The sequence below is a fragment of the Salvelinus alpinus genome, chromosome 24, assembly GCF_045679555.1.
Source record: "Salvelinus alpinus chromosome 24, SLU_Salpinus.1, whole genome shotgun sequence".
In the NCBI taxonomy this organism is placed as follows: domain Eukaryota; kingdom Metazoa; phylum Chordata; class Actinopteri; order Salmoniformes; family Salmonidae; genus Salvelinus; species Salvelinus alpinus.
Genome location: NC_092109.1, coordinates 22,999,309 through 23,024,438, shown reverse-complemented (window position 1 = coordinate 23,024,438; position 25,130 = coordinate 22,999,309). Strand labels below are relative to the sequence as shown.

The following is a 25,130-nucleotide window of genomic DNA, read 5'->3' as shown; positions in this document are numbered from 1 at the left end:
GGCCCATAATCAGCCACCATCACTCCTGTGTTCCAATGGCACGTTGTGTTAGCTAATCAATGTTTATCATTTTAAAAGGCTAATTGATCATTAGAAAACCCTTTTGCAATTATGTTAGCACAGCTGAAAACTGTTGTTCTGATTAAAGAAGCAATAAAACTGGCCTTCTTTAGACTAGTTGAGTATCTGGAGCATCAGTATTTGTGGGTTCGATTACAGGCTCAAAATGACCAGAAACAAAGAACTTTCTTTTGAAACTCGTCAGTCTATTCTTGTTCTGAGAAATGAAGGCTATTCCATGCGAGAAATTGCCAAGAAACTGAAGATCTCGTACAACGCTTCGTACTACTCTCTTCACAGAACAGCGGTACATTGAACATCTATTCCCAACTATTTCCCAATCTATATGGCACAGCTGTACATTTTTTGGTCCTTAAATGAAACTGGTAAACTTTTTTTATTCATCACAATTTTCTTTTGCCAATTTTGGTCTTCAATGCAGAGTTCCTTACTTTTGCTGCAATTAGTTGGTTGTAATTTTGATATTTCCAATATATTTCTATATATTTATGTTAGGGGCATGTGACATAATTCCACAAGTCCTATTTATGATATCACTTACAAAGACCTTTTTTTTATCCAAAAATATTATTTTATATCAATTATTTGTATATTTGAGTTTAACCGTAATATTTGTTGCGTCTTTTCATTTTCAAATAACCGAAAGTGAGAGGCATTTATAGATAAATTCCTGTCGTACTTTATCAAAAACCTTTTCAAAGTCAGCTATGAATACCAGGCCTGGTTTCCCAGATGCAAAAACCTGTCTGATTAGAATGAATAATATCTGCCAATACCTTTTTAATTCTAAGCGCTATTCACTTTGCTAGAATTTTTGCATCACAACACTGAAGTGTAAGGGGCCTCCAATTTTTTAAATGGACTGGATCTTTATATTTATTTAGTCTGATTAAAGTTTGTGATGGGAGGATGAAGTGAAGTGAAGAGAAAACAGAAGGAGTGATGGAGGTGAGGTTTGTAAAGGAATGACATGAAATGAGTGAGGGGAGCAATTTATAAAAGAGAGTATATAATGAGTAATAGATTAAAAGAGTATTTTTGAGAGGTGGCCTCTTTGCTTTGATTGGTTGGAGTTCAACTGTGGGTCTCTGAATGTAGGAAGAAACAAATCAGCACTGATCAAAGAACAAACGAGCCTGTGTAGGCATGAAGAGTGAGTGTGTGTGTGTTACTCACCTACGTCGCCCACTCCGGCAGCTCTGAACTGGCCCAGTACCAGACTCTGTTCACTCTCCGCCAGCGTCAACAGCAGCTCATAGGCCTCTATACACTGTTCACTGGGAGAAAGAACACACACACGAGCCGACAAGGTGAAAAGTCTGTCGATGTGCCCTTGAACAAGGCACTTAACCATAATTGCTCCAGTGGCGCCGAACTTCTATGGCTGACCCTGTAAAACAACACATTTCACTGCACCTATCCGGTGTATGTGACAATAAAACATCTTATTATTATTTTGGTTAACACTCACACACTTATAAAGTATCTCATAGGCCCCTGATCACTGATTAACAAAGAACCCATAGACAAACATGTCAGCTAAACCTATTTGCACTACTCAACTACTGAATGATAACACACATCAACTCTCTCTCTCACACACGCACACACACTCTTAGTGGAGGAATGCAGAGGCCTCTTGCGTCCACTTATCTGTGCTGCACTTTCATCAAGCGTTCAAAAGGACCACGGCTGAGAGGTGCTGATTTCTATTTAACTACAGTCATTATAGCGTGTGTTGCGTGTGTGTGTGTTTGCCTGGGGCTCAGAGATGGAAGAAAAACAATCCAGTGGAAATCTTTTAGTGAGGCAATATCGTTTAATCAGTCAATGATTACACAACAGGAAAAAAACACCTCTACTCCAAACAAATACAGAGAGAGCTTGGGTAATTAGCCAAGTATTACGGCTACAAAGAAAACTCCTCATTTGTCCACAGAGGAAGTCTGAAGCCTGCACTCAATTTAGACATGGAACATCTATTTGATTTATTTTGTCCTCATAGCTAGTCTCTCTTTATTTTGAGTGGATTTGAGGTAGGTCAGATGTTTGTGTGTGCGTGTGTGTCTGTGTGTGAGAGACTGTTGACACTAGAGGGCCAGACCTGACTTAAAGACACACGTTTCCCATTTACGCACTCACGCACACGACTGCTAGTTCAGTCGTACCAAAACAAATCCTGTGGATACCTTTACACTCTTTAATAGCTCACACCAACACTATGAGTTAGTCACTCTCTCAAGAATGAAAAAAAAACTTTCTGCCTGAAAAACACCCAAAAATTGTCAGCATCACCTCCAGAATACACTCTGATGTTTTATCTTATGATTATAGTTTTAAAATTACACAAAGAGTCCAACTCTCTCACGCACACACGTGCACACACACACACAGAGAGAGCGAGTCTTGAAGAATCTTCCACCACATATTAGACACACACACACACCGCAGTGCCCCATCCACCCTCGCTCCAATGAAAGTCTATCTCTTCCCAAATGGCCCAACGGGGTGGCCTCGCTGACATCACACTCGGTGTGGCTGAATTCAATCAAAGCGCTGGCATCAGGGCTACAGGGGGAAATATATACATTGGAAGAGTGTGTGTGTGTGTGTGTGTGTAATGTAACTGGTGTGATATTAACAATGCATTTGGGGGCTATTCAGTGTGTTGTGTACTCCGGTGTAATGGGCAAGACAATTAATGATCTTTTATTGCTATAATGTTTCTATTTCGGTGTCTGTCAGTTTACGCATCTGATCATAGCTAAGCTTTGCCGATGAGGCAACGTGAGTACCATCTTCCTGAGACATGCTATGGCAGAATGCCATGAGAAACACACGTAACATTACCATATCATGCCACCACAACATAACATTCACCCAACATCAACAGCTAAAAATGCTACTTTTTCCATTTGCGGTTGGCCATTGGCAGAAAGTCTCCCTAAATTTTGCCTCGTAAGAAAAGGGTTCAAAACAGAACTTTTCTGCATCTCATAACATCACCACAGAATAAGCATAGTTGGATGATTAGCATTATGCTAATCATAAATACCACTCAGATTAGATCCGTTTTCCTTTTGTTTCTCGTTTGAGTTAGCTTTGCTGAATGGGCACCTTCAGGGCAACTTATCAGAGAAGAGCTCGCACACAAACACACAGACCCCTTGATTGGCTAAGGGGATGAGAATGCTAATGAGATGCGGATGGCTGCTACCTAAGGCAATGTACAAAAGAGGCCCTGACCGCCGCGAAAGCAGCCTAATTATAATTACCGGAAGAGGCTTCTAATGAGGTAGCATTAGCATGGCTCTGACGGTTACAGCTTGATAAAGGTTTTTGTTAGCTAAGCAAATTAAGCTTGTCCATAGATGTGGATGAAGACATTTGGATTCAGATTTTCACCTTGTTGGCGTGTTTCTTTCTTTCTGTCTGGCACTTGAGCACAAGCATGAGTGTGGGAATGTGAGTAATATGTATTTTGCATGCTCCATTAGGTTAGGCCTTGCTTTGTATGTGCGCACGTGAGAGTGTGTGTGTCCGTGTACCTGTACTGCAGTGCCAGTCGTAGGGCGGTAGCGTTGGACTCGTATTTGCCTACCAGCATGCTCATCCTCTCTGCGTTGCCCTTACACTCCTCCAACGTGATGGTCAAGAGGTCATTCTGAGACTTCAGGTGCTCGATGCGGCTGGAACACACACATTAGTCATCATTATTGGATTACATTTACGGTATAAAGTGCTTGTTATATCTCAAAGCACTTCACATTGCAACTCACCCCTCCACCAGCGATTTAAAGCACCCACCTGGGTGATTCACGGCAGTTATTTTGTGCCAGATCGCTCATCACACATCAGCTATTGCAGTAAAGGGAGTGTTAGGGGACAAACGGACGGTGCAACTATAGCCACCCTCCTCTCTCTTACTCAAATGGCCGTGGTATTATGGGTAGATTATATGAGAATAGCTAGTGACACGTAACTATCCATATAAATAAGGCTGTCAATAAAGCACTCAGGGCTTAATGAAGAGAAAGAGGGCGTGTCCGCAGCCTGGTGGTTAGACATCCCATAAAAACACGGGCCAAATAACAACCTTTAAGTAGACACACCCCAAATTCTAAGTCACAGGTTACCGGGTGCCAAGCTATCCCCTTCATTTTGGATTGGCACACTTATGATGTATTATACCACTTATGAGGTATGAAAATGGTTCGGTTTTAAGGTATACTATCCCTTTAAGCGTACTTATCCATTTGGATAAACCTCAAAAAAAGAGTGGTCGTAATGTGTTCTTTGTTCGAAAAAATAGAAAACTGAACAATCACCGCGATCATGACATTCGATTTGGCCTGAGAGACAGACCTACAGAACTGTATAAGCAGTGTTTCACAACATTTCAAACCCATCTGCTTTAAATGTCTACTAAGCTTGAAGCTCTGGCTGGAATGAAGTGATAAAACGCACAGGAATTACCAAGGATTACGATTTAAGCCCTCCTACTGAGAACACTCAGATCTCCACATCTCACTTCCAAATAGTCAGGATTATGAGGAAACGTCATAACATAATTCGCTAAGTTTGAAATCCCCCCAAAGATCCTAAAGTACACTGTTTGAAGAGTTACTACTTAATTCGCTTGGAACAGACTTCTGAAGGGAGTTTTTTGAGAAAAAGGAGAGCTGGAAATAAAACCGGTTTTATATAAATTCACCTGCATGTTAGAACACAAATATTGAGCATGTGCCTGAATAGGGTTCATTCATAGGCTTGGGCTTTCTTAAAGGGCCCATTATGAAGACTCGCTGATAGAAAAGTACCTCTAGTGTGAATCTCTAAACTACAGTGTAGGCCAGGGGGATGTTAATACTACAGTTTACATTTTAAACCTGGCCTTTTTTACCCTACATCAATACAAAGCAAATTCGTGTATTTTACCGATGTAAACTTACATACAATGCATTCAGAAAGTATTCAGACCGTCAACTTTTTCCACATTTTGTTACGTTACAGCCTTATTCTAAAACTGATTAAAATGTTTTTTCCCCCCTCATCATCTACACACAATACCCATAATGACAAGAGAAAACAGGATTAGATTTTATGTGAAATGTATAAAAATAAAATAATAATAAATGTAACATTTACATAAGTTTTCAGACCCTTTCCTCAGTATTTTGTTGAAGCACCTTTGGCAGCTATTACTGCCTCGACTCTGCTTGGGTATGACGCCAAAAGCTTGGCACACCTGTATTTGGAAAGTTTCTCCCATTCCTCTCTGCAGATCCTCTCAAGCTCTGTCAGGTTGGATGGGGAGCATCGCTGCACAACTATTTTCAGGTCTCTCCAGAGATGTTTGATCAGGTTCAAGTCCGGGCTCTGGCTGGGCCACTCAAAGACATTCAGAGACTTGTCCCAAAGACACTCCTGCGTTTGTCTTGGCTGTGTGCTTAGGGTCATTGTCCTGTTGAAAGATGCACCTTCGCCCCAGTCTCAGCGCTCTGGAGCAGGTTTTCATCAAGGATGTCTGTACTTTGCTCCGTTCATCTTTCCCTCGATCCTGACTAGTCTCCCAGGCCCTGCCACTGAAAAACATCCCCACAGCATGATGCTGCCACCACCATGCTTCACTGTAGGGATGGTGCCAGGTTTCCTCCAGACGTGAGGCTTGGCATTCAGGACCTCTATACCAGGTGGTGTCAGAAGAAGGCACAAACAATTGTCACCTAGACTCACATTGTCAAAGACACCAGCCACCCTTGTCATAGACTGTTCTCTTTGCTACCAGACGGCAAGCGGTAGGTACCGACGCCAAGTCTAAGTCCAAGAGGTTTCTAAAAAGCTTCTACCCCCAAGCCATAAGACTTCTGTACATCTACTCAAATGGCTACCTAGACTATTTGCATTGCCCCCCCACTCTTCTAAGCTGCTGCTACTCTGTTTATTATCTATGCATTGTCACTTTAATAACTCTACCGGCATGCACAAATTACCGTAATTACCTCAACTAACTGGTGCCCCCGCACATTGACTCTGTACCCTCTGTATATAGCCTTGCTATTGTTATATTACTGCTGCTCTTTAATTATTTGTTACATTTATTTGTTACTTTTTTTGTTGTTATTTTCTTAAAACTGCATTGTTGGTTAAGGGCTTGTAAGTAAGCATTACACTGTAAGGTCTAAACCTGTTGTATTCGGCGCATGTGACAAATACAATTCGATATGATTTGATTCTGGAAGGTTCTCCCATCTCTACAGAGGAACTCTGGAGCTCTGTCAGAGTGACCATCGGTTTCTTGGTCACCTCCCTGACCAAGGCCCTTATCCCCTGATTGCTCAGTTTGGCCAGGAGGCCAGATCTAGGAAGATACTTGGTTGTTCCAAACTTCTTTAATTTAAGAATGATGGAGGCCACTGCATTCTTGGAGACCTTCAATGTTGCAGAAATGTTTTTGTACCTTTCCCCAGATTTGTGCCTCGACACAATCCCGTCTTGGAGCACTACAGACAATTCTTTCAACCTCATGGCTTGGTTGCACTGTCAACTGTGTGACCTTATATAGACAGGTGTGTGTGCATTTTGGCATTAATGGTGGGATAGAGTATTACTTTAATATAACATTACTTATAAGACGAAGATCAGGGCTGTAAGTGACAGGCAACGTGGTTTGAGTGTCACCTGTTAAGTCTCTCCGTCTCCACCTCAAACTCCCTGATCTTGTTCTCAGAGATGGCTGATCCGTGGGAGTAGAGGGTCTGGAAGATCTCCTGGATGTTGGAGCAGTCCTGGAGGGAGTGTGCCAAGTGCTCCGCCACATTACTGGACACCTGGGAGGAGGAGGAACAGGGGTACATGGGGAACTTACATTTACATCTATGGAGGGGAGTAGACAGCGCTTCAACCAATGTGAGTCAAGGTAAAAATCACAACGTAAAAACAGCACAATGGGAATGTAATGGGTCAGGCAGACTGAGGGGATTTCTTTGTGATCCTCCACTCTCTTAATCCACATTGAGTTTATACAGAGTGTGTTTATAACCTTTAATTATACAGATTGGTTTTATTGAGATTAAACTCTTTTTCAAGAGATTGTATACAGGTTTTCTATTGAACTTTGCTCTCCCTCCTTTACATAATCTGTCTCAGCCTAGTCCCAGAGGAATACTAACAGTCTGCATCTCTTTCTCGCTCTTCCCTCTCACTCTCTTTCAAGTCTATTTTGGGACAGATGGGTTCCGGCTAAAGAGAATTTTGGTGGCCAGAGCTTCAAGGAAAAGAGAAGCCCTGGAATCATTAGGATTGGTTCACATCACTCACACCTGAACACACACCAAGGGGAGAGAGGGAGATATAATAAGAGAGGGAAGGAAAGGGAGAGAGGGAGGGAGGCACTAGAGAAAAGAGGGCATCAGAAGAGGATTGAAAGAGGAGAGCAATAAAACGATGTACAGTTGTGGCCAAAAGTTTTGAGAATGACACAAATATTAATTTCCACAAAGTTTGCTGCTTCAGTGTCTTCAGATATTTTTGTCAGATGTTACTGTGGAATACTGAAGTATAATTACAAGCATTTCATAAGTGTCAAAGGCTTTTATTGACAATTACATAAAGTTGATGCAGAGTCAATATTTGCAGTGTTGACCCTTCTTTTTCAAGACCTCTTCTAGGCCACATCCTGACTGATGGCAGCCCATTCTTGCATAATCAATGCATGGAGTTTGTCAGAATTTGTGGGTTTTTGTTTGTCCACCCGCCTCTGGAGGATTGACCACAAGTTCTCAATGGGATTAAGGTCTGGGGAGTGTCCTGGCTATGGACCCAAAATATCGATGTTTTGTTCCCCGAGCCACTTAGTTATCACTTTTGCCTTATGGAAGGTGCTCCATCATGCTGGAAAAGGCATTGTTCGGCACCAAACTGTTCCTGGATGGTTGGGAGAAGTTGCTCTCGATGTGTTGGTACCATTCTTTATTCATGGCTGTGTTCTTAGGCAAAATTGTGAGTGAGCCCACTCCCTTGGCTGAGAAGCAACCCCACACATGAATGGTCTCAGGATGCTTTACTGTTGGCATGACACAGGACTGATGGTAGCGCTCACCTTGTCTTCACCGGACAAGCTTTTTCCGGATGCCCCAAACAATCGGAAAGGGTATTCATCAGAGAAAATGACTTTACCCCAGTCCTCAGCAGTCCAATCCCTGTACCTTTTGCAGAATATCTGTAAAGGCTGTCTTCGGGTGAAAGAGAGGAGGACCAAACTGCAGCGTGATGATAATTCATATTTTAATAGGCTACTTAAACAACGAACAAAAACAACAAACTGACAGAAAGAACCGAAGACGCTACAGTCACGAACTAGTGAACACAGACCAGATGAACACACGAACAGGAACAATCACCCACAAAACACACTACAAAACAGTCTACCACATAGAAACAGACAACATAGATAATACCCACCCAGCTCACGTCCTGACCAACTAAATAAAGACTAAACAAAGGAAATAAGGTCAGAACCGTGACAATATCAGTCTGTCCCTGATGTTTTTCCTGGAGAGAAGTGGCTTCTTTGCTGCCCTTCTTGACACCAGGCCATCCTCCAAAAGTCTTCGCCTCACTGTTCGTGCAGATGCACTCACACCTGCCTGCTGCTATTCCTGAGCAAGCTCTGTACTGGTGGTGACCCGATCCCGCAGCTGAATCAACTTTAGGAGACGGTCCTGGTGCTTGCTGGACTTTCTTGGGCGCCCTGAAGCCTTCTTCACAACAATTGAACCACTCTCCTTGAAGTTCTTGATGATCCGTTAAATGGTTCATTTAGGTGCAATCTTACTGGCAGCAATATCCTTGCCAGTGAAGCCCTTTTTGTGCAAAGCAATGATGACGGCCTTGCAGTTAACCATGATTGACAGAGGAAGAACAATGATTCCAAGCACCACACTCCTTTTGAAGCTTCCAGTCTGTTATTCGAACTCAATCAGCATGACAGAGTGATCTCCAGCCTGTCCTCGTCAACACTCACACCTGTGATAATGAGAGAATCACTGACATGATGTCAGCTGGTCCTTTTGTGGCAGGGCTGAAATGCAGTGGAAATGTTTTTTGGGGGATTCAGTTCATTTGCATGGCAAAGAGGGACTTTGCAATTAATTGCAATTCATCTGATCACTCGTCATAACATTCTGGAGTATATGCAAATTGCCATCACACAAACTGAGAAAGCAGACTTTGTGAAAATGTATATTTGTGTCATTCTCAAAACTTTTGGCCACGACTGTACTGTACATTGCCTTTGGAAAGTATTAAGACCCCTTGACCTGTTTCACATTTTGTTATGTTACAGCCTTATTCTAAAATTGACTCAATTGCTTTTTTACTAACCAATATATACACAATACCCCATAATGACAAAGCAAAAACAGATTTAGATTTTTTAGCTAAATTATAAAAAATAAAAAATAAACTGAAATATCACATTTACATAAGTATTCAGACCCTTTACTCAGTACTTTGTTGAAGCACCTTTGGCAGAAATTACAGCGTTGAGTCTTCTTGGGTATGATGCTACAAGCTTGGCACAACTGTATTTGGGAAGTTTCTCCCATTCTTCTCTGCAGATCCTCTCAAGCTCTGTCCGGTTGGATAGGAAGCGTTGCTGCACAGCTATTTTCAGGTCTCTCCAGAGATGTTCGATCGGGTTCAAGTCCGGGCTCTGGCTGGGCCACTCAAGGACATTCAGAGACTTGTCCCGAAGCCACTCCTGCGTTGTCTTGGCTGTGTGCTTAGGGTCATTGTCCTGTTCACACCAGTCTGAGGTCCTGAGCACTCTGTAGCAGGTTTTCATCAAGGATCTCTCTGTACTTTGCTCCGTTCATCTTTGCCTCGATCCTGACTAGTCTCGCAGTCCCTGCTGCTGAAAAACATCCTCACAGCATGATGCTGCCACCACCATGCTTCATCATAGGGATGGTGCAGGTTTCCTCCAGATGTGACGTTTGGCATTCAGGCCAAAGAGTTCAATCTTGGTTTCATCAGACCAGAGAATCTTGTTCCTCATGATTTGAGAGTCTTTAGGTGCCTTTTGGCAAACTCCAAGCAGGCTGTCATGTTCCTTTTACCGAGGAGTGGCTTCCGTCTAGCCACTCTACCATAAAGGCCTGATTGGAGTGCTGCAGTGATGGTTGTCCTTCTGGAAGGTTCTCCCATCTCCACAGACGAACTCTAGAGCTAAGTTCTTGGTGGCCTTTTCCCAGGATTGCTCAGTTTGACTGGGATACCAGCTCTAGGAAGAGTCTTGGTGGTTCCAAACTTCTTCCATTTAAGAATGATTGAGGCCACTGTGTTCTTGGGGACCTTCAATGCTGGAGAAATGTTTTGGGTACCCTTCCCCAGATCCATGCCTCAAAACAATCCAGTCTCGGAGCTCTACTGACAATTCCTTCAATCTCAATTGGTTTTTGATCCGACAAGCACTGTCAACTGTAGGATCTTATATAAACAGATGTGTGCCTTTCCAAATTGTGTATAATCAATTGAATTTACCACAGGTGGACTCCAATCAAGTTGTAAAAACATCAAGGATGATCAATGGAAACAGGATGCACCTGAGCTCAAATTCGAGTCTCATAGCAAAGGGTCTGAATACTTATGTAAATAAGGTATTTCTGTTTTTAATACATTTGCAAAAATGTATACAAACCTGTTTTCGCTTTGTCATTATGGGGTATTGTGTGTAGATTGCTGAGGAACTTTTTTTATTTAATCCATTTTAGAATAAGGCTGTAACGTAACAAAATGTGAAAAAGTAAAGGGGTCTGAATACTTTCCGATGACACTGTAGCTGGGTCTGTTGATAGTCCCACCCCCCTGTTCCCCTGTTCGAGGTGACGTTGTCAGGTCAATCTTTAGTGTCAACGGGGCTTTGTGGGTGCAGAGGGAGGGAGCAGTGGGGTATGAGTTACACCAGGTCTGCCACACCATACTGGTGATAGATACCCATCTCTGACACTTCTGCTGATGCTGCGGTTATCATCAGCCAGCTGCTACAAGGAAATGTCCTACCTACTGTCACTCTCTCTCTTACTCTGTCTACCCCTCTCTCTATCCTACTTCCTTTATTTTAACACTGCCATCTTCCCCCTCAAAGCCTTCAGTATTGAATAGGCATCCAGTAGCTCCTTACCCCGATGCTGCTGATCTCTGATCCCAGAACAGGCCTCTCGGTGGATGAAGACTCCGACCTGGTTTTAGACAGTTTCACCCGCTCCGCCACCTAGCAACAAGACAACAAACTGCTTGATCTCCAAGGCATTCCTAGTCGATCACAAAACATTTCTATAAAAAACCCAACGATATAGCCTTACATTCCTACTTTTTTCTGTCTCGCACTGTTGGCAGTAGGTGCACTTTCTACAGCTGCCATGTGTCTGAAGGTACCAACTCTGCGTGCCCGGAGAGAAAATCAAGTGCACCTACAGGCCTACGCATTGCTCAGATCACTGTGTCTGTCTGCAGCTTTCTCGAGCGCACAGCAAAGGAAGTTGATACTGTGATTTCAAAACGTCTAAAACCATGACTAAAGAGAGACTGTCAACAATTACAGCAAAGAGCTGCTGTTTTTATGAGTGAGTTCATGTTGAAATGCGCTTAACCACTCACACTACAGTTTCAATGAATGAGTAGCAAAGTGTATCGATAGGCTTGCATTGTTATTATTAGCGACGGTCTTCTTTTATATCAAGGAATATTTCACTTACTCTGGTCATAAGAGCAACAACATGAATTTGTACATGAGGCAGAACTAATGCGGTGTGACTCGAGTTTTGCCATCAGCGCGAGTTTCGCCATCCCCTTTTTGGTCTTAGCGGAGCGGGGAGGGCTGAGGGATGGTCTGATGGTGAGAGGCGGACCCGCTGATGCGCTCCCTCCGCTGAGACTGACCATCAGAGGCAGGCACAAGCAGTCCAGTAACATAAAGAAAGCACATTATTTCAATGTATGCTCACTCAGCTGTGCCTCACAAGTAATACAACAAATTATGATCTATTACCAGTGTGAAATGTAATGTCTGAGAAGAACATAATTGGCAGGGCAATTCAAGCATTGCATAATGAATTGGGCATATAGCCTAATGCAAACTTAATTTCTACAGAACTGTTTTTAATAGGTTAATGTTGCATAGGTTTACATTTTTTTTAATCTGTGGTATATCTCAGCCTTCATTTTGACTCAGAAAGTGATCTCGGCTCAGAAAAGGTCCACTGCTCTAATGTATTGTATTCCCTCTGAGGCTCAATGTCAAGGACACACACGGGACAGTGGAAGAGCGAATGGTTGCCTGATTACCACTGTCCCTCTCTGGCTGGACAAGCCAAAGGCTAGTATGCTGATTTGTGTGTGTGTGTGTGTGTGTGTGTGTGTGTGTGTGTGTGTGTGTGTGTGTGTGTGTGTGTGTGTGTGTGTGTGTGTGTGTGTGTGTGTGTGTGTGTGTGTGTGTGTGTGTGTGTAAGAGATGGTGAAAATTGGAAAAGAAAACAAAATGTTTGTCCTTGGTCATTCCAGAGGAGAGTTCATAATATCCCCAGAGAGACATTGCATTACCTCATATGAATGTACGATATTCCATTTCTTAATTTCTATTACTCAAGACCGTGTGAGGTCTTAACCCTTTAATGTACTTCCACATGCATAACTTTTTTTTCTTCCCCTTACTATGCATGTCATAGTGTGTGTGTTCTACCTTGGCCACAGGTATATCGTTACTGCTGCTGCTGGTGCTGAGTTCCCCAGTGCTGGGGTTGATTGGACGGGAGACGGGGGTGAGACGCCCGGGGCTGGACAGGCCTGCAGGCTGGGAGCTCTGGAGACGCGTCTGCAGCTCCCGCACCTGGGGATAAGACACCATAGAGATATATTCTATTACTATTTCATGTGAACGTGTTCTATTTAATTATATGGCACACAAAGACACACATAAGCTGGTGGTCATGGGCATGGCAAAACATTAAAATAACATGAATAAAACATCAATAACACCCAGACCTGCTGAAAACAAACAACTGCTTATGACCTCATCATACAGAGGATTGACAAAAGGACTCAGTTAGTTGCAACTTTAACCACTTCTTGCTCCAGTTTTAGACAATGTGAGGATCCATCCCATCTCTTTAAAGCAGTGGGCAAAGGCAGGAATTTTGGGACAGTGATGATGTCATGAATGCAGATCCATCCCATCTCTATAAAGCAGTGGGCAAAGGCAGGAATTTTGGGACAGTGATGATGTCATGAATGCAGATCCATCCCATCTCTATAAAGCAGTGGGCAAAGGCAGGAATTTTGGGACAGTGATGATGTCATGAATGCAGATCCATCCCATCTCTTTAAAGCAGTGGGCAAAGGCAGGAATTTTGGGACAGTGATGATGTCATGAATGCAGATCCATCCCATCTCTTTAAAGCAGTGGGCAAAGGCAGGAATTTTGGGACAGTGATGATGTCATGAATGCAGATCCATCCCATCTCTATAAAGCAGTGGGCAAAGGCAGGAATTTTGGGACAGTGATGATGTCATGAATGCAGAGGCAACAGGGTACTTGAGTCACTCCACTGCTGACAGGCTTCTCCTCACTCTATATTAAGCATCAAAAAGCTATTTGGAAAGGCTTGCCAGATCTCGCAATGAATTTGTATGCAAGCTTGGATTTGTCTGTATTATGCTTGCAGCTTGTATACAAAATCCAAATGCTGTTGTCAATATGTTGTTACCTCTTCACAACCCTAAGCAGTTTAGGCTCCAGGTGTGTGTGTGTGGTTGTGTGCATGAATGTTGGGGTGTGTGTATGTGTCAGAGGGAGAGAGCTTCCTCTGCCAGGAAAAGCGTGGAAAAGAAAGAACATTAGTTTGACCCTTGGCTCATGAAAATACTGTATAAACAGTGAAAACTAAGCAAACTTGGTTTTGAAAACAATGGCCTTTTGTGCTTTACACAGCACCCATTGTACACACAGAGACACCACAATATATAGCAGCAAACAGTCAGCAACTGGCATGAGTTGTTGGCAGCACTGGATAGCTGAATACACATGACAAGAAGTCAAAATCATGTTAGCTACCTGCATGTTGTCAATAATATAGGCAAACCTTTAAATTGCACACATACATGTGGCATTATAGGTACAGGTAAATCTATCTACATCAAATGTATGGTCTGTAAATCAGGCTTCCTCTAGGGCAGATATACTGGCCTGGAAAACAGCCTGCATCTGCCACTAACTCTGTCTCTGTCTCTGCCTCCGCCAGCCAGACTGCGAGAACAGATTTTCCCCACCTCTATTTCCCTACGGACGCCAGGGGAGAGGAGACTTTCAGAGACAGATAGAGAGAGAAAGGGATGAGCGGAAATAGAAGAGTAAGTGAGTGACAGAAAAAGGGGGGCGAGAGGAGAGTGGGGAAAGGTTGACAGTGAAGCAGAGACACTGGGAATGAGAGAGGGAGAGCAGGGACAGACAGGGTGTAGGAGAGGGAGAGATAGCAAGCTGGTCCTGGAAACACAATTAGACCCAACCAAATCATGAGAACACAAAACAATATTACGTGACACTTTGTAAATATATATTTTTCTTTTCACTGAGCAAACTAGAACGCTATTTGGCCCTAAACAGAGTACAGTGGCAGAATACCGGACCACTGTGACTGACCCAAACTTAAGAAAAGCTTTGAAAGGTCGTCGTAGGCAGACCTGGCTGTGCACACTGCCTACAAAATCCATTGAAAACTGAGCTGCACTTCCTAACCTCCTGCCAAATGTATGAGCATATTAGAGATACATAATACCCTCAGATTACACAGACCCACAAATAATTTGAAAACAAATACAATTCCAGACCCACAGCGTGCAATCACAGCAGCAAGATTTGTGACCTGTTAACAATGCTGTTTGAAGAAAAAACAACACGTATTTATGTTTATTTATTTTCCCTTTTCTACTTTAACTATTTGCACATTGTTACAACACTGTGTCATGACTGTCCTGTGAGGATCACAATGGGTCAGATCAGCTTGGCAATGGCTGACAATAACCAGACTGTCACGCCCTGACCGTAGAGAGCCTTTTAATGTCTCTATTTAGTTTGGTCAGGGTGTGATTTGGGGTGGGCATTCTGTGTTTCGTTTTCTATGATTTGGTATTTCTATGTTTTGGCCGGGTATGGTTCTCAATCAGGGACAGCTGTCTATCGTTGTCTCTGATTGGGAACCATACTTAGGTAGCCTTTTTTCCCACCTGTCTTTGTGGGAAGTTGACTTTGTTTAGGGCACATAGCCTTTGTGCTTCACGGTTTGTTTTTGTATGGTTTATTGTTTTTTGTCGGCGTAATTTTTTATTCAAGAAAATGTACGCTCACCACGCTGCACCTTGGTCCTCTTATTCCAACGGCCGTGACAGAACTTACCACCAACAAAGGACCAAGTAGCGTGGTAAGGAGGAGCAGCGTGGCCAGGGGTATGAGACAACCTGGGAGGAGGTAGAGAGGTGGTCGGTCGACCCAGGGAGAGAGCTAGAGCCCGCCTGGGATTCTATGGAGCAGTGCAAAGAGGGATACCGGAGGATGGAGTCGGCGAGACGAACACGGCTGGCAAGGAAGCCCGAGAGGCAGCCCCCCCCCAAAAAAACAATTGAGGGGGGGCACACGGGGAGTGTGGCAGAGTGTTATGCGGTGGAAAGTGAAACCTCCACACCAGGTCGTAAATTTGAGCAGGAGAGAACTCTCTCTCTACCCTTTAGTATCAACCAAAGAAATTCCGTTGTCTAGAGAGATTTTTGCCACCCCAAAACTCTAACGTTAAAAAAGTGAATCATGGAACAATATTTCTAAAGTAACGATATTGTCACGCCCTAACCTTAGAGAGCCTTTTTATGTCTCTATTTGCTTTGGTCAGGGTGTGATTTGGGGTGGGCATTCTATGTTTTGTTTTCTATGATTTTGTGGTTCTATGTTTTGGCCGGGTATGGTTCTCAATCAGGGACAGCTGTCTATCGTTGTCTCTGATTGGGAACCATACTTAGGTTGCCCTTTTTCCCTCCTTTCGGGGTGGGTAGTTAACTTTGTTTGTGGCACTAATGCCCTGTAAGCTTCACGGTTGTTTTTCGTTTGTTGTTTTGTTGGTGAAATTTTGAAATAAAACGGAAAATGTACGCTTACCACGCTGCACCTTGGTCTTCTTCCAGCAACGGCCGTGACAGATATGGGAAATGGTCAGTGGGGAGACATAGGAAACTAATGTCATATTGTTTTTCATTTTGTGATGTTATTAAAAACGGTATGGACCAAATACTGTAACTTGGAAAGGATACCCATATTCATCCAATATGTTGTGAATACAATATGAAAAATGATTAAAGTATTTTTGTTAAGATATGAAAGAGCTTTTAGCACGGGTAAGAGAGAACTTCTAATCATATCCTTTTCACATTAAGTAGCCACGCCCCGAGTGAGGTCAGAAAGCTTGTCAGCATGATGGAACGCCACTTTTAGCCAGAGTGCATAAAAAGCCTTTGTTACGAAATTAACATTAGACCAGGAAGCGTGAGGCGAGAGCTACATGTTTTAAATGGTTGAAACTCTGAATTTCAACACGAGGTGAAGAAATACTCACCTTCCTTTAGACCAGAGAGACGAAGAGCTGCAGCTCATGTCTATTGTGGTCCGAATCCTGAATACCAACACGAGGAGGAAGAGGTGAGAAGCTCATCTCAGACAATCACTGGTACAGCTGTCTTAAGTCAGATATTGAGAAAAGCTCATCTAAGTGAGACTATCCTACTACGCTCATCACCAATGGGAACCGTCGGCATGGCCTTTCGGACAATCAGAGCCATACAGCTGGAAGGCTAACAACTTTCCGAGAAGGCTTGGTTCCGACCGAGATAAACGACGAACAAAGGCATTTCACACGTAAATACATTCATGATTTCTTATTCCAAATTGGCGGCGGTTCGTGTGCAAAGTATATGTTTAATGGGAGAATAGTTATAGAATGTTTACGTTTTTCTCGGTCTCTCGCTGTGTAAAAGCCGTCATATTTTGTCAGTCCACTAGGGACCTTTCTCTCGTGTAAAGTGTGTATGTAAATTCTGTGTTATTATTTAGTTAGCAAATAAATAATTAAATCCATGTGTAGTGCTGAATAATGAGCAAGGCTGGGGGTTTTGCAGATCCAAGAACGTTACGATAGTTCAGAATGAGTATTTGATAAGAAGTACAGTGCCTTGCAAAAGTACTCATCCCCTTTGCATTTTTCCTATTTTGTTGCATTTTTATTTGGATTTCATGTAATGGACATACACAATAGTAATGGACATACACAATAGTCCAAATTGGTGAAGTGAAATTTAGAAAAATAACTTGTTCCAAAAAATTCTAAAAAACTGAAAAGTGGTGCGTGCATATGGATTCAACCCCTTTGCTATGAAGCCCCTAAATAAGATCTGGTGCAACCAATTACCTTCGGAAGTCACATAATTAGTTAAATAAAGTCCACTTGTGTGAAATCTAAGTGTCACATGATATGTCACATGATGTCAGTATATATATACACCTGTTCTGAAAGGCCTCAGAGTCTGCAACACCACTAAGCAAGGGGCACCACCAAGCAAGCGGCACCATGAAGACCAAGGAGCTCTTCAAACAGGTCAGGGACAAAGTTGTGGAGAAGTACAGATCAGGGTTGGGTTATAAAAAAAAATCTGAAACTTTGAACATCCCACAGAGCACCATTAAATCCATAATAAAAAAAATGGAAAGAATATGGCACCACAACAAACATGCCAAGAGAGGGCCGCCCACCAAAACTAACGGACCAGGCATTTAGGGCATTAATCAGAGAGGCAACACAGATACCAAAGATAAACCTGAAGGAGCTGCAAAGCTCCACAACAGAGATGGGAGTATCTGTCCATAGGACCACTTTAAGCCATACACTCCACAGAGTTGGGCTTTACGGAAGAGTGGCCAGAAAAAAGCCATTGCTTAAAGAAAAAAGAAGCAAACATGTTTGGTGTTTGCCAAAAGGCATGTGGGAGACTCCCCAAACATATGGAAGAAGGTACTCTGGTCAGATGAGACTAAAATGTAGCTTTTTGGCATGAAAAACATCCCCACAGCATGATTCTGCCACCAACATGCTTCAGGTTTTTCCATCGGCAGGGACTGGGAAACTGGTCAGAATTGAAGGAATGATGATGGCACTAAGTACAGGGAAATTACTGAGGGAAACCTGTTTCAGTCTTCCAGAGATTTGAGACTGGGACGGAGGTTCACCTTCAAGCAGGACAATGACCCTAAGCATACTGCTAAAGCAACACTCGAGTGGTTTAAGGGGAAAATTGAAATGTCTTGGAATGGCCTAGTCAAAGCCCAGACCTCAATCCAATTGAGAATCTGTGGTATGACTTAAAGATTGCTGTACACCAGCAGAACCCACCCAACTTGAAGGAGCTGAAGCAATTTTCCCTTGAAGAACGGGCAAACATCCCAGTGGCTAGATGTGCCAAGCTTATAGAGACATACCCCAAGAGACTTGGAGCTGTAATTGCTGCAAAAGGTGGCTCTACAAAGTATTGACTTTGACACGCTCAAGTTCTGTTTTTTTGTCTTATTTCTTGTTTGCTTCACAATTAAAAATATTTTGCATCTTCAAAGCGGTAGGCATGTTGTGTAAATGAAATTATACAACCCCCAACAAAATCTATTTTAATTCCAGGTTGTAAGGCAACAAAATAGGAAAAATGCCAAGGGGGGTGGATTTTTTCACAAGCCACTGCAATGATTAATAAGATGACTTATTGATGAAATTGAAATAGGTAAAGACCTTATATAGCTTAATTTGGGAGATGGTAACTCTCTAAACATCTTCTTCCGTGGTGCCCCAAATCCTAATGAGTTAATTGTACATTATTAATTTAAAATCGGGTAACAATTAAAGATAGTTAGTGGATTAAATAACAGTCATCAGATTAATGAATGTAAAGTCACGACAACTGTATATAGACATAATGACTGTTCACTGTGTATTGTTAATTTCACTTGCTTTGGAAATGTAAACATATGTTTCCCAAGGCAATAAATGTGAGTGAGAGAGAGATAGAGAGAGAGCGTAGCGTGTAAAAGAATGCGAGAGAGCTTGGCCATGACTTTGAACACTGCTGTTTTTCCTGTACTCCTCTCCTGAGAAACTCCCTGGGAGCCGAGGATCTGAAAAAAGCCAACATGGCTGCCATGTGCTGCCAAAGGACACAGAGATGACTGCGACATCATGAACTAGTCCTCTAGCCAGCTTTCTCACCTCATGATCCCTGAGAAAAGAAACTGCAAAGAATATGATTCTGATTCTGTTTGGTTCTGGCCAGTTTATAAACCGAGGACTTTGTTTGACTCACATGCACATCTGTCCAGGACAGTTCTTGTATCCAGCTGATTTTAAAAAGTATACTGAACAACAATATAAAAGGCAATATGCAACAATTTGAACGAAGTTCATATAAGGAAATCAGTCAATTGAAATACATTCATTAGGCCCTAATCCATGGATTTTACATGACTGGGAATGGGCGCAGCCATTAGTGGGCCTGGGAGGGCATAGGCATACCCACTTGGGAGCCAGGTCCAGCCATTGCAGCGCCAGGCCAGCCAATCAGAATGAGTTTTTCCCCACAAAGAGCTTTATTACAGACAGAAATATTCCTCCGTTTCATCAGCTGTCCGAGTGGCAGGTCTCAGACAATCCCGCAGGTGAAGAAGCCGGAAGTGAAGGTCCTGGGCTGGCGTGGTTACACGTGGTCTGCAGTTGTGAGGCTGGCAACAACTCTGGTGGACATTCCTGCAGTCAGCATGCCAATTGCACACTCCCTCAAAACTTGAGACATCTGTGGCATTGTGTTGTGTGACAAAACAGCACATTTTAGAGTGGCGTGTTATTGTCCTCAGCACAAAGTGCACCTGTGTAATGATCATTCTGTTTAATCAGCTTCTTCATATGCAACAAATGTCAACTGGATGGATAAACTTGGCAAAGGAGAAATGCTCACCAAATTTGTACGCAACATTTGAGAGAAATAAGCTTTTTGTGCGTATGGACAATTTCTCAGATCTTTTATTTCAGCTCATGAAACATGGGACCAACACTTACCATGTTGCGTTTACATTTTGGTTCAGTATACACTGCCTTATGCTGTGGTGTTTCACTGGAAGTGGTTGATTCCAACATATGTGATTCTTATTATGAGTGGAGTGCATTGTAAAAGCTTAGACGGCTTATTACAATGACATGCCAATATATAGTGTTCTGTATCTGGCCTTTAAAGTCAAACGCTCTTTTGTATCGTAAACAAAATGCTGACACAGCTAAATTATGTGGACAAGACACATACAGTACCGGTACTGTAAAAGGTGTAAAAGATGCTTACTACCACAGTAAATACCTGTCCTTCAATGGAGGGTAAAAGCCTAGGGAAGGAAAGTTAAGATCGTATCTGGACCTTGAGTCTCAAATGAGGGGGAATCCATATTTTAAAAGGCTGAGCGGGAGCAAGCGGGCCCCCAAGGACGCGCCGGTGTGTGCATAGAAAATCCTTCACGGAGCCCCGCATTGAAACAGCAATGCAATACATTTGTCCAATTTCTCTGTAAAACAGACAGATTTCATTAGAGGAAAGAGGAGAGGAGAAATTGAGAGGGTGGGAGGAACGAGTGCTCTGAGCTGAGCTGAGCTGTGATGCTTTTTCTGCTGCGTCTAGGTCTCCTTTGAGGACCCGCCAGAATTAGTGAGGCTGGTTAGGTCGGCCTGGCCATTTTTCGCTCGATTCATCTCGCGGTCTAATCGCATTACGGTCCTAACTAGCTTCAGCAAGCCTTGGGAGGACACCAGATTTGATTATGTGTCTAAAAGCGCTCAACGTATTGATTCAGATGGCTGCCCTAACCGGCGCACCATCCATAGTTTGGTTCAGAAAGCAGAACTCAGTTCGCAGCTGGAAAATTCAAAGGGTTCATTCTTGCAGGAGCAAGGATAAATACACGTGTCTTGCCACTGGTGCCCAGTAATGTCTTCTTCTCCTTCAGACTTCCCTGAATAAACTTCCTGGAATTAGAAATGGTACGTGCGAGTGTCTGTCAATGCAGTGGCCTAGCGACAAAGCATCAGAGAACATGTCTATATTTGAACTGATCGCCGCAGATCTTTCAATCCAACGGACATGGTGGACCATAATTACAGCTTAGTGCAGAGAATTTTTTTATTCATTCAGATTCAGTCTTAGTTCTCTGCCTAGAACAGGTTCACACTAGGACACATTTACTAGAGATTTGGCAATAGACTCAAGATCTCACAACTTTTTCGGGATCTAATAAAAAACATGAAACCGAATGAAAACTAAGAAACATACAGCTTTGTTGAGTCACTTCTTTCTTCCTTCCTCCTCACTAGATACCTTTTTGTATCGTATTGACTGTTATGGGTCAGATTCAATAAAAATGTATGTAAACCTGCCTTAGTAATAATAAGCAACGATGCACCCCAGTCTGTTAGCCACCAACACAGTCATGTGGAAAGGCTCAAAAGGTACACAGAAAACGCACAAAACACATAAACCAAATGACAGAAAATATCATAATCATAATAACAGGACCCAGCTGACTGACCCGCCGTCTCAAGCGGTCACGTTCCTCCCGGATGGCGTTCATGGTGGCCTTGGTGCGGTTCAAGTCCTCCTCCTTGGAGCACAGCATGGCCGTCAGGCTCTCGTTCTCTTCCCTCAGGCCGGCCAGCTCCTTTTGCCAGTGCATACGCTCCTCCGACAGGCTGGGGTAGAAGTCCCGGCCCAAGGCCCCCTCGATCTCCTCCACCGTCTGGGGGAAAGGAGGAAAGAGTGGGAACATTATTTTATTTTAAAGTGCCTTATGTACAGTTGAAGTCGGAAGCTTACATACACTTAGGTTGGAGTCATTAAAACTAGTTTTTTAACCACTCCACAAATTTCTTGTTAACAAACTATAGTTTTGGCAAGTCGGTTAGGACATCTACGTTGTGAATGACACAAGTCATTTTTATAATTCACTGTATCACAATTCAAGTGGGTCAGAAGTATACATACACGAAGTTGACCGTGCCTTTAAATATCTTCAAAAATTCCAGAAAATGATGGCATGGCTTTAGAAGCTTCTGATAGGCTAATTGACATTATTTGAGTCAGTTGGAGGTGTACCTGTGGATGTATTTCAAGGCCTACCTTCAAACTCAGTGCCTATTTGCTTGACATTATGGGAAAATCAAAAAAAATCAGCCAAGACCTCAGAATGAAAATTGTAGACCTCCACAAGTCTGGTTCATCCTTGGTAGCAATTTCCAAATGCATGAAGGTACCACGGTCATCTGTACAAACAATAGTACGCAAGTATAAACACCATGGGACCACGCAGCCGTCATACCGCTCAGGAAGGAGACGCGTTCTGTCTCCTAGAGATGAACGTACTTTGGTGCGAAAAGTGCAAATCAATCCCAGAACAACAGCAAAGGACCTTGTGAAGATGCTGGAGGAAACAGGTACTAAAGTATCTATATCCACAGTAAAACGAGTCCTGTATCGACATAACCTGAAAGGCCGCTCAGCAAGGAAGAAACCACTGTTCCAAAACCGCCATAAAAAAGCCAGAGTACGGTTTGCAATTGCACAAAGATCATACTTTTTGGAGAAATGTCCTCTGGTCTGATGAAACAAAAATAGAACTGTTTGGCCATAATGACCATCGTTATGTTTGGAGGAAAAAGGGGGAGGCTTGCAAGCCGAAGAACACCATCCCAACCGTGAAGCACGGGGTGGCAGCATCATGTTGTGGGGGTGCTTTGCTGCAGGAGGGGCTGGTGCACTTCACAAAACAGATGGCATCATGAGGGTGGAAAATTATGTGGATATATTGAAGCAACATCTTAAGACATCAGTCAGGAAGTTAAAGCTTGGTCGCAAATGGCTCTTCCAAATGGACAATGACCCCAAGCATTCTTCCAAAGTTGTGGCAAAATGGCTTAAGGACAACAAAGTCAAGGTATTGGAGTGGCCATCATAAAGCCCTGACCTCAATCCTATAGAAAATTGAAAAACTGAAAAAGCGTGTGCGAGCAAGGAGGCCTACAAACCTGACTCAGTTACACCAGCTCTGTCAGGAGGAATGGGCCAAAATTCACCCAACTTATTGTGGGAAGCTTGTGGAAGGCTACCTGAAACGTTTGACCCAAGTTAAACAATTTAAAGGCAATGCTACCAAATACTAATTGAGTGTATGTAAACTTCTGACACACTGGGAATGTGATGAAAGAAATAAAAGCGGAAAGAAATAATTCTCTCTACTATTATTCTGACATTTCACATTCTTAAAATAAAGTGGTGATCCAAACTGACCTAAGACAGGGAATTTTTAGGAATTGTGAAAAACGGAGTTTAAATGTATTTGGCTAAGGTGTATGTAAACTTCAACTGTGTATAGGGTGTTGAGATTGAGATTAATGGTAACAATTCTAGTAACCAAATGTGAGTGACTGTGGGACTCTGGGACTCATTGAATTGGCATCACAAGGAAAAACAATTTGGTACCTTGTAGTAGCCCCAAGAAAGAGACAAGAAAATTATATCAGAAAAACTAACAAGGAGACAAAACAAAAGTGAGACAGACAAAACAAGAAAATCTAACATGTCAGGCACATTCGTTTTTGCACAGGATTTTACCCTACATATTAGTTCACAATTTGTATGTTAATAATTTGTTGGTAGTGTAGTCCATCACGCGTCTCAATTTACATGAGTAGAACAAGTATCCAAGACTATGATTTATGTACATGTGACTTTTTCATTTTTTTATCTAGTGTAAGAAACCCTGATCTCTCAAAGTGCCCATATTTCAGAGTGTATAACTGTGTATGTGCGTGCGTGCGTACGCGAGTGTGAGATATGGCAGATGGTTAGAGTCTATGACCATGTCGGTCTTTACAGATCCTCATCTCTGATGCCAGAGTGATTCATAGGTTTGTAGTGGGCTTACAGACACGCTTGAGTCCCGCCTTCATCTCCTCTCCACCCCAGAGAGTCAACCTCTCTTATCCCTCCATCCATCTAGCCCTCTCATCCCTCCATCCATCCATCTCCCTCTCACAGCTCCCAAACAGAGCGAGAGAGATAGAGAGAGAGCAGGAGAGAGGGGGGGTTGTGAAGTTTGATGAAGAGGAAATTGGTTTAAACAGTGAAAGGAAATGGAATGAGCTTCCCAAGTCTCATCGACTGCTGTAGATCTCACACCAGGCCAGCTATGGAGCAAAAGTTTTGCATTTGTATTAGGATACTGAAATGGAATTTCATATTTTGGAATTTGCAATACACAAATTGAATCATAGAATTCATAATTTGGAGTTGCATTTCACGATTTGAAACTGAATTGAATAAATATTTAATTCTGTTATAAAATTCAATTGAATATTTACAGTGCCGTTTTTTTATTTAATTCATACATTTTAAATCCAGGCCGTAACACAACAAAATGTGTTATAAGTCAATGGGTATGAATACTATCTGAAGGCACTGTATTCAGAACCCTTGACTTTTCCCACATTTTGTTACCTTATAGCCTTATTCTAAAATGGATTAAATCTACACACGATACCCCATAATGACAAAGCAAAAACAGGTTTTCAGAAATATCATATTTACATAAGTATTCAGACCCTTTACTCAGTACTTTGTTGAAGTACCTTTGGCAGTGATTACAGCGTTGAGTCTTCTTGGGTTTGACGCTACAAGCTTGGCACACCTGTATTTGGGGAGTTTCTCCCATTCTTCTCTGCAGATCATCTCAAGCTCTGTCAGGTTGGATGGGGAGCGTCGCTGCACAGCCATTTTCAGGTCTCTCCAGAGATGTTCGATTGGGTCTGTTTGGGCCACTCAAGGACATTCAGAGACTTGTCCCGAAGCCACTCCTGCGTTGTCTTGGCTGTGTGCTTTGGGTCGTT

At 42.7% G+C, this 25,130-nt stretch overlaps 1 protein-coding gene across 8 annotated transcripts in view; it reads right to left on the bottom strand.

The window, feature by feature from the left end:
- Window positions 1-25,130, bottom strand: part of LOC139552342 (colorectal mutant cancer protein-like) — a 136,785-nt gene that overhangs the window by 38,206 nt on the left and 73,449 nt on the right. For all 8 annotated transcript variants that reach the window (XM_071363979.1, XM_071363981.1, XM_071363977.1 and 5 more), the window contains 6 exons: window positions 21,779-21,985; window positions 12,824-12,970; window positions 11,267-11,356; window positions 6,763-6,911; window positions 3,630-3,770; window positions 1,258-1,358 (listed from right to left, as the gene is read on the bottom strand). In XM_071363979.1, coding sequence (XP_071220080.1) covers window positions 1,258-1,358; window positions 3,630-3,770; window positions 6,763-6,911; window positions 11,267-11,356; window positions 12,824-12,970; window positions 21,779-21,985 — 835 coding nt within the window. The remainder of the gene's footprint in view (window positions 1-1,257; window positions 1,359-3,629; window positions 3,771-6,762; window positions 6,912-11,266; window positions 11,357-12,823; window positions 12,971-21,778; window positions 21,986-25,130) is intronic.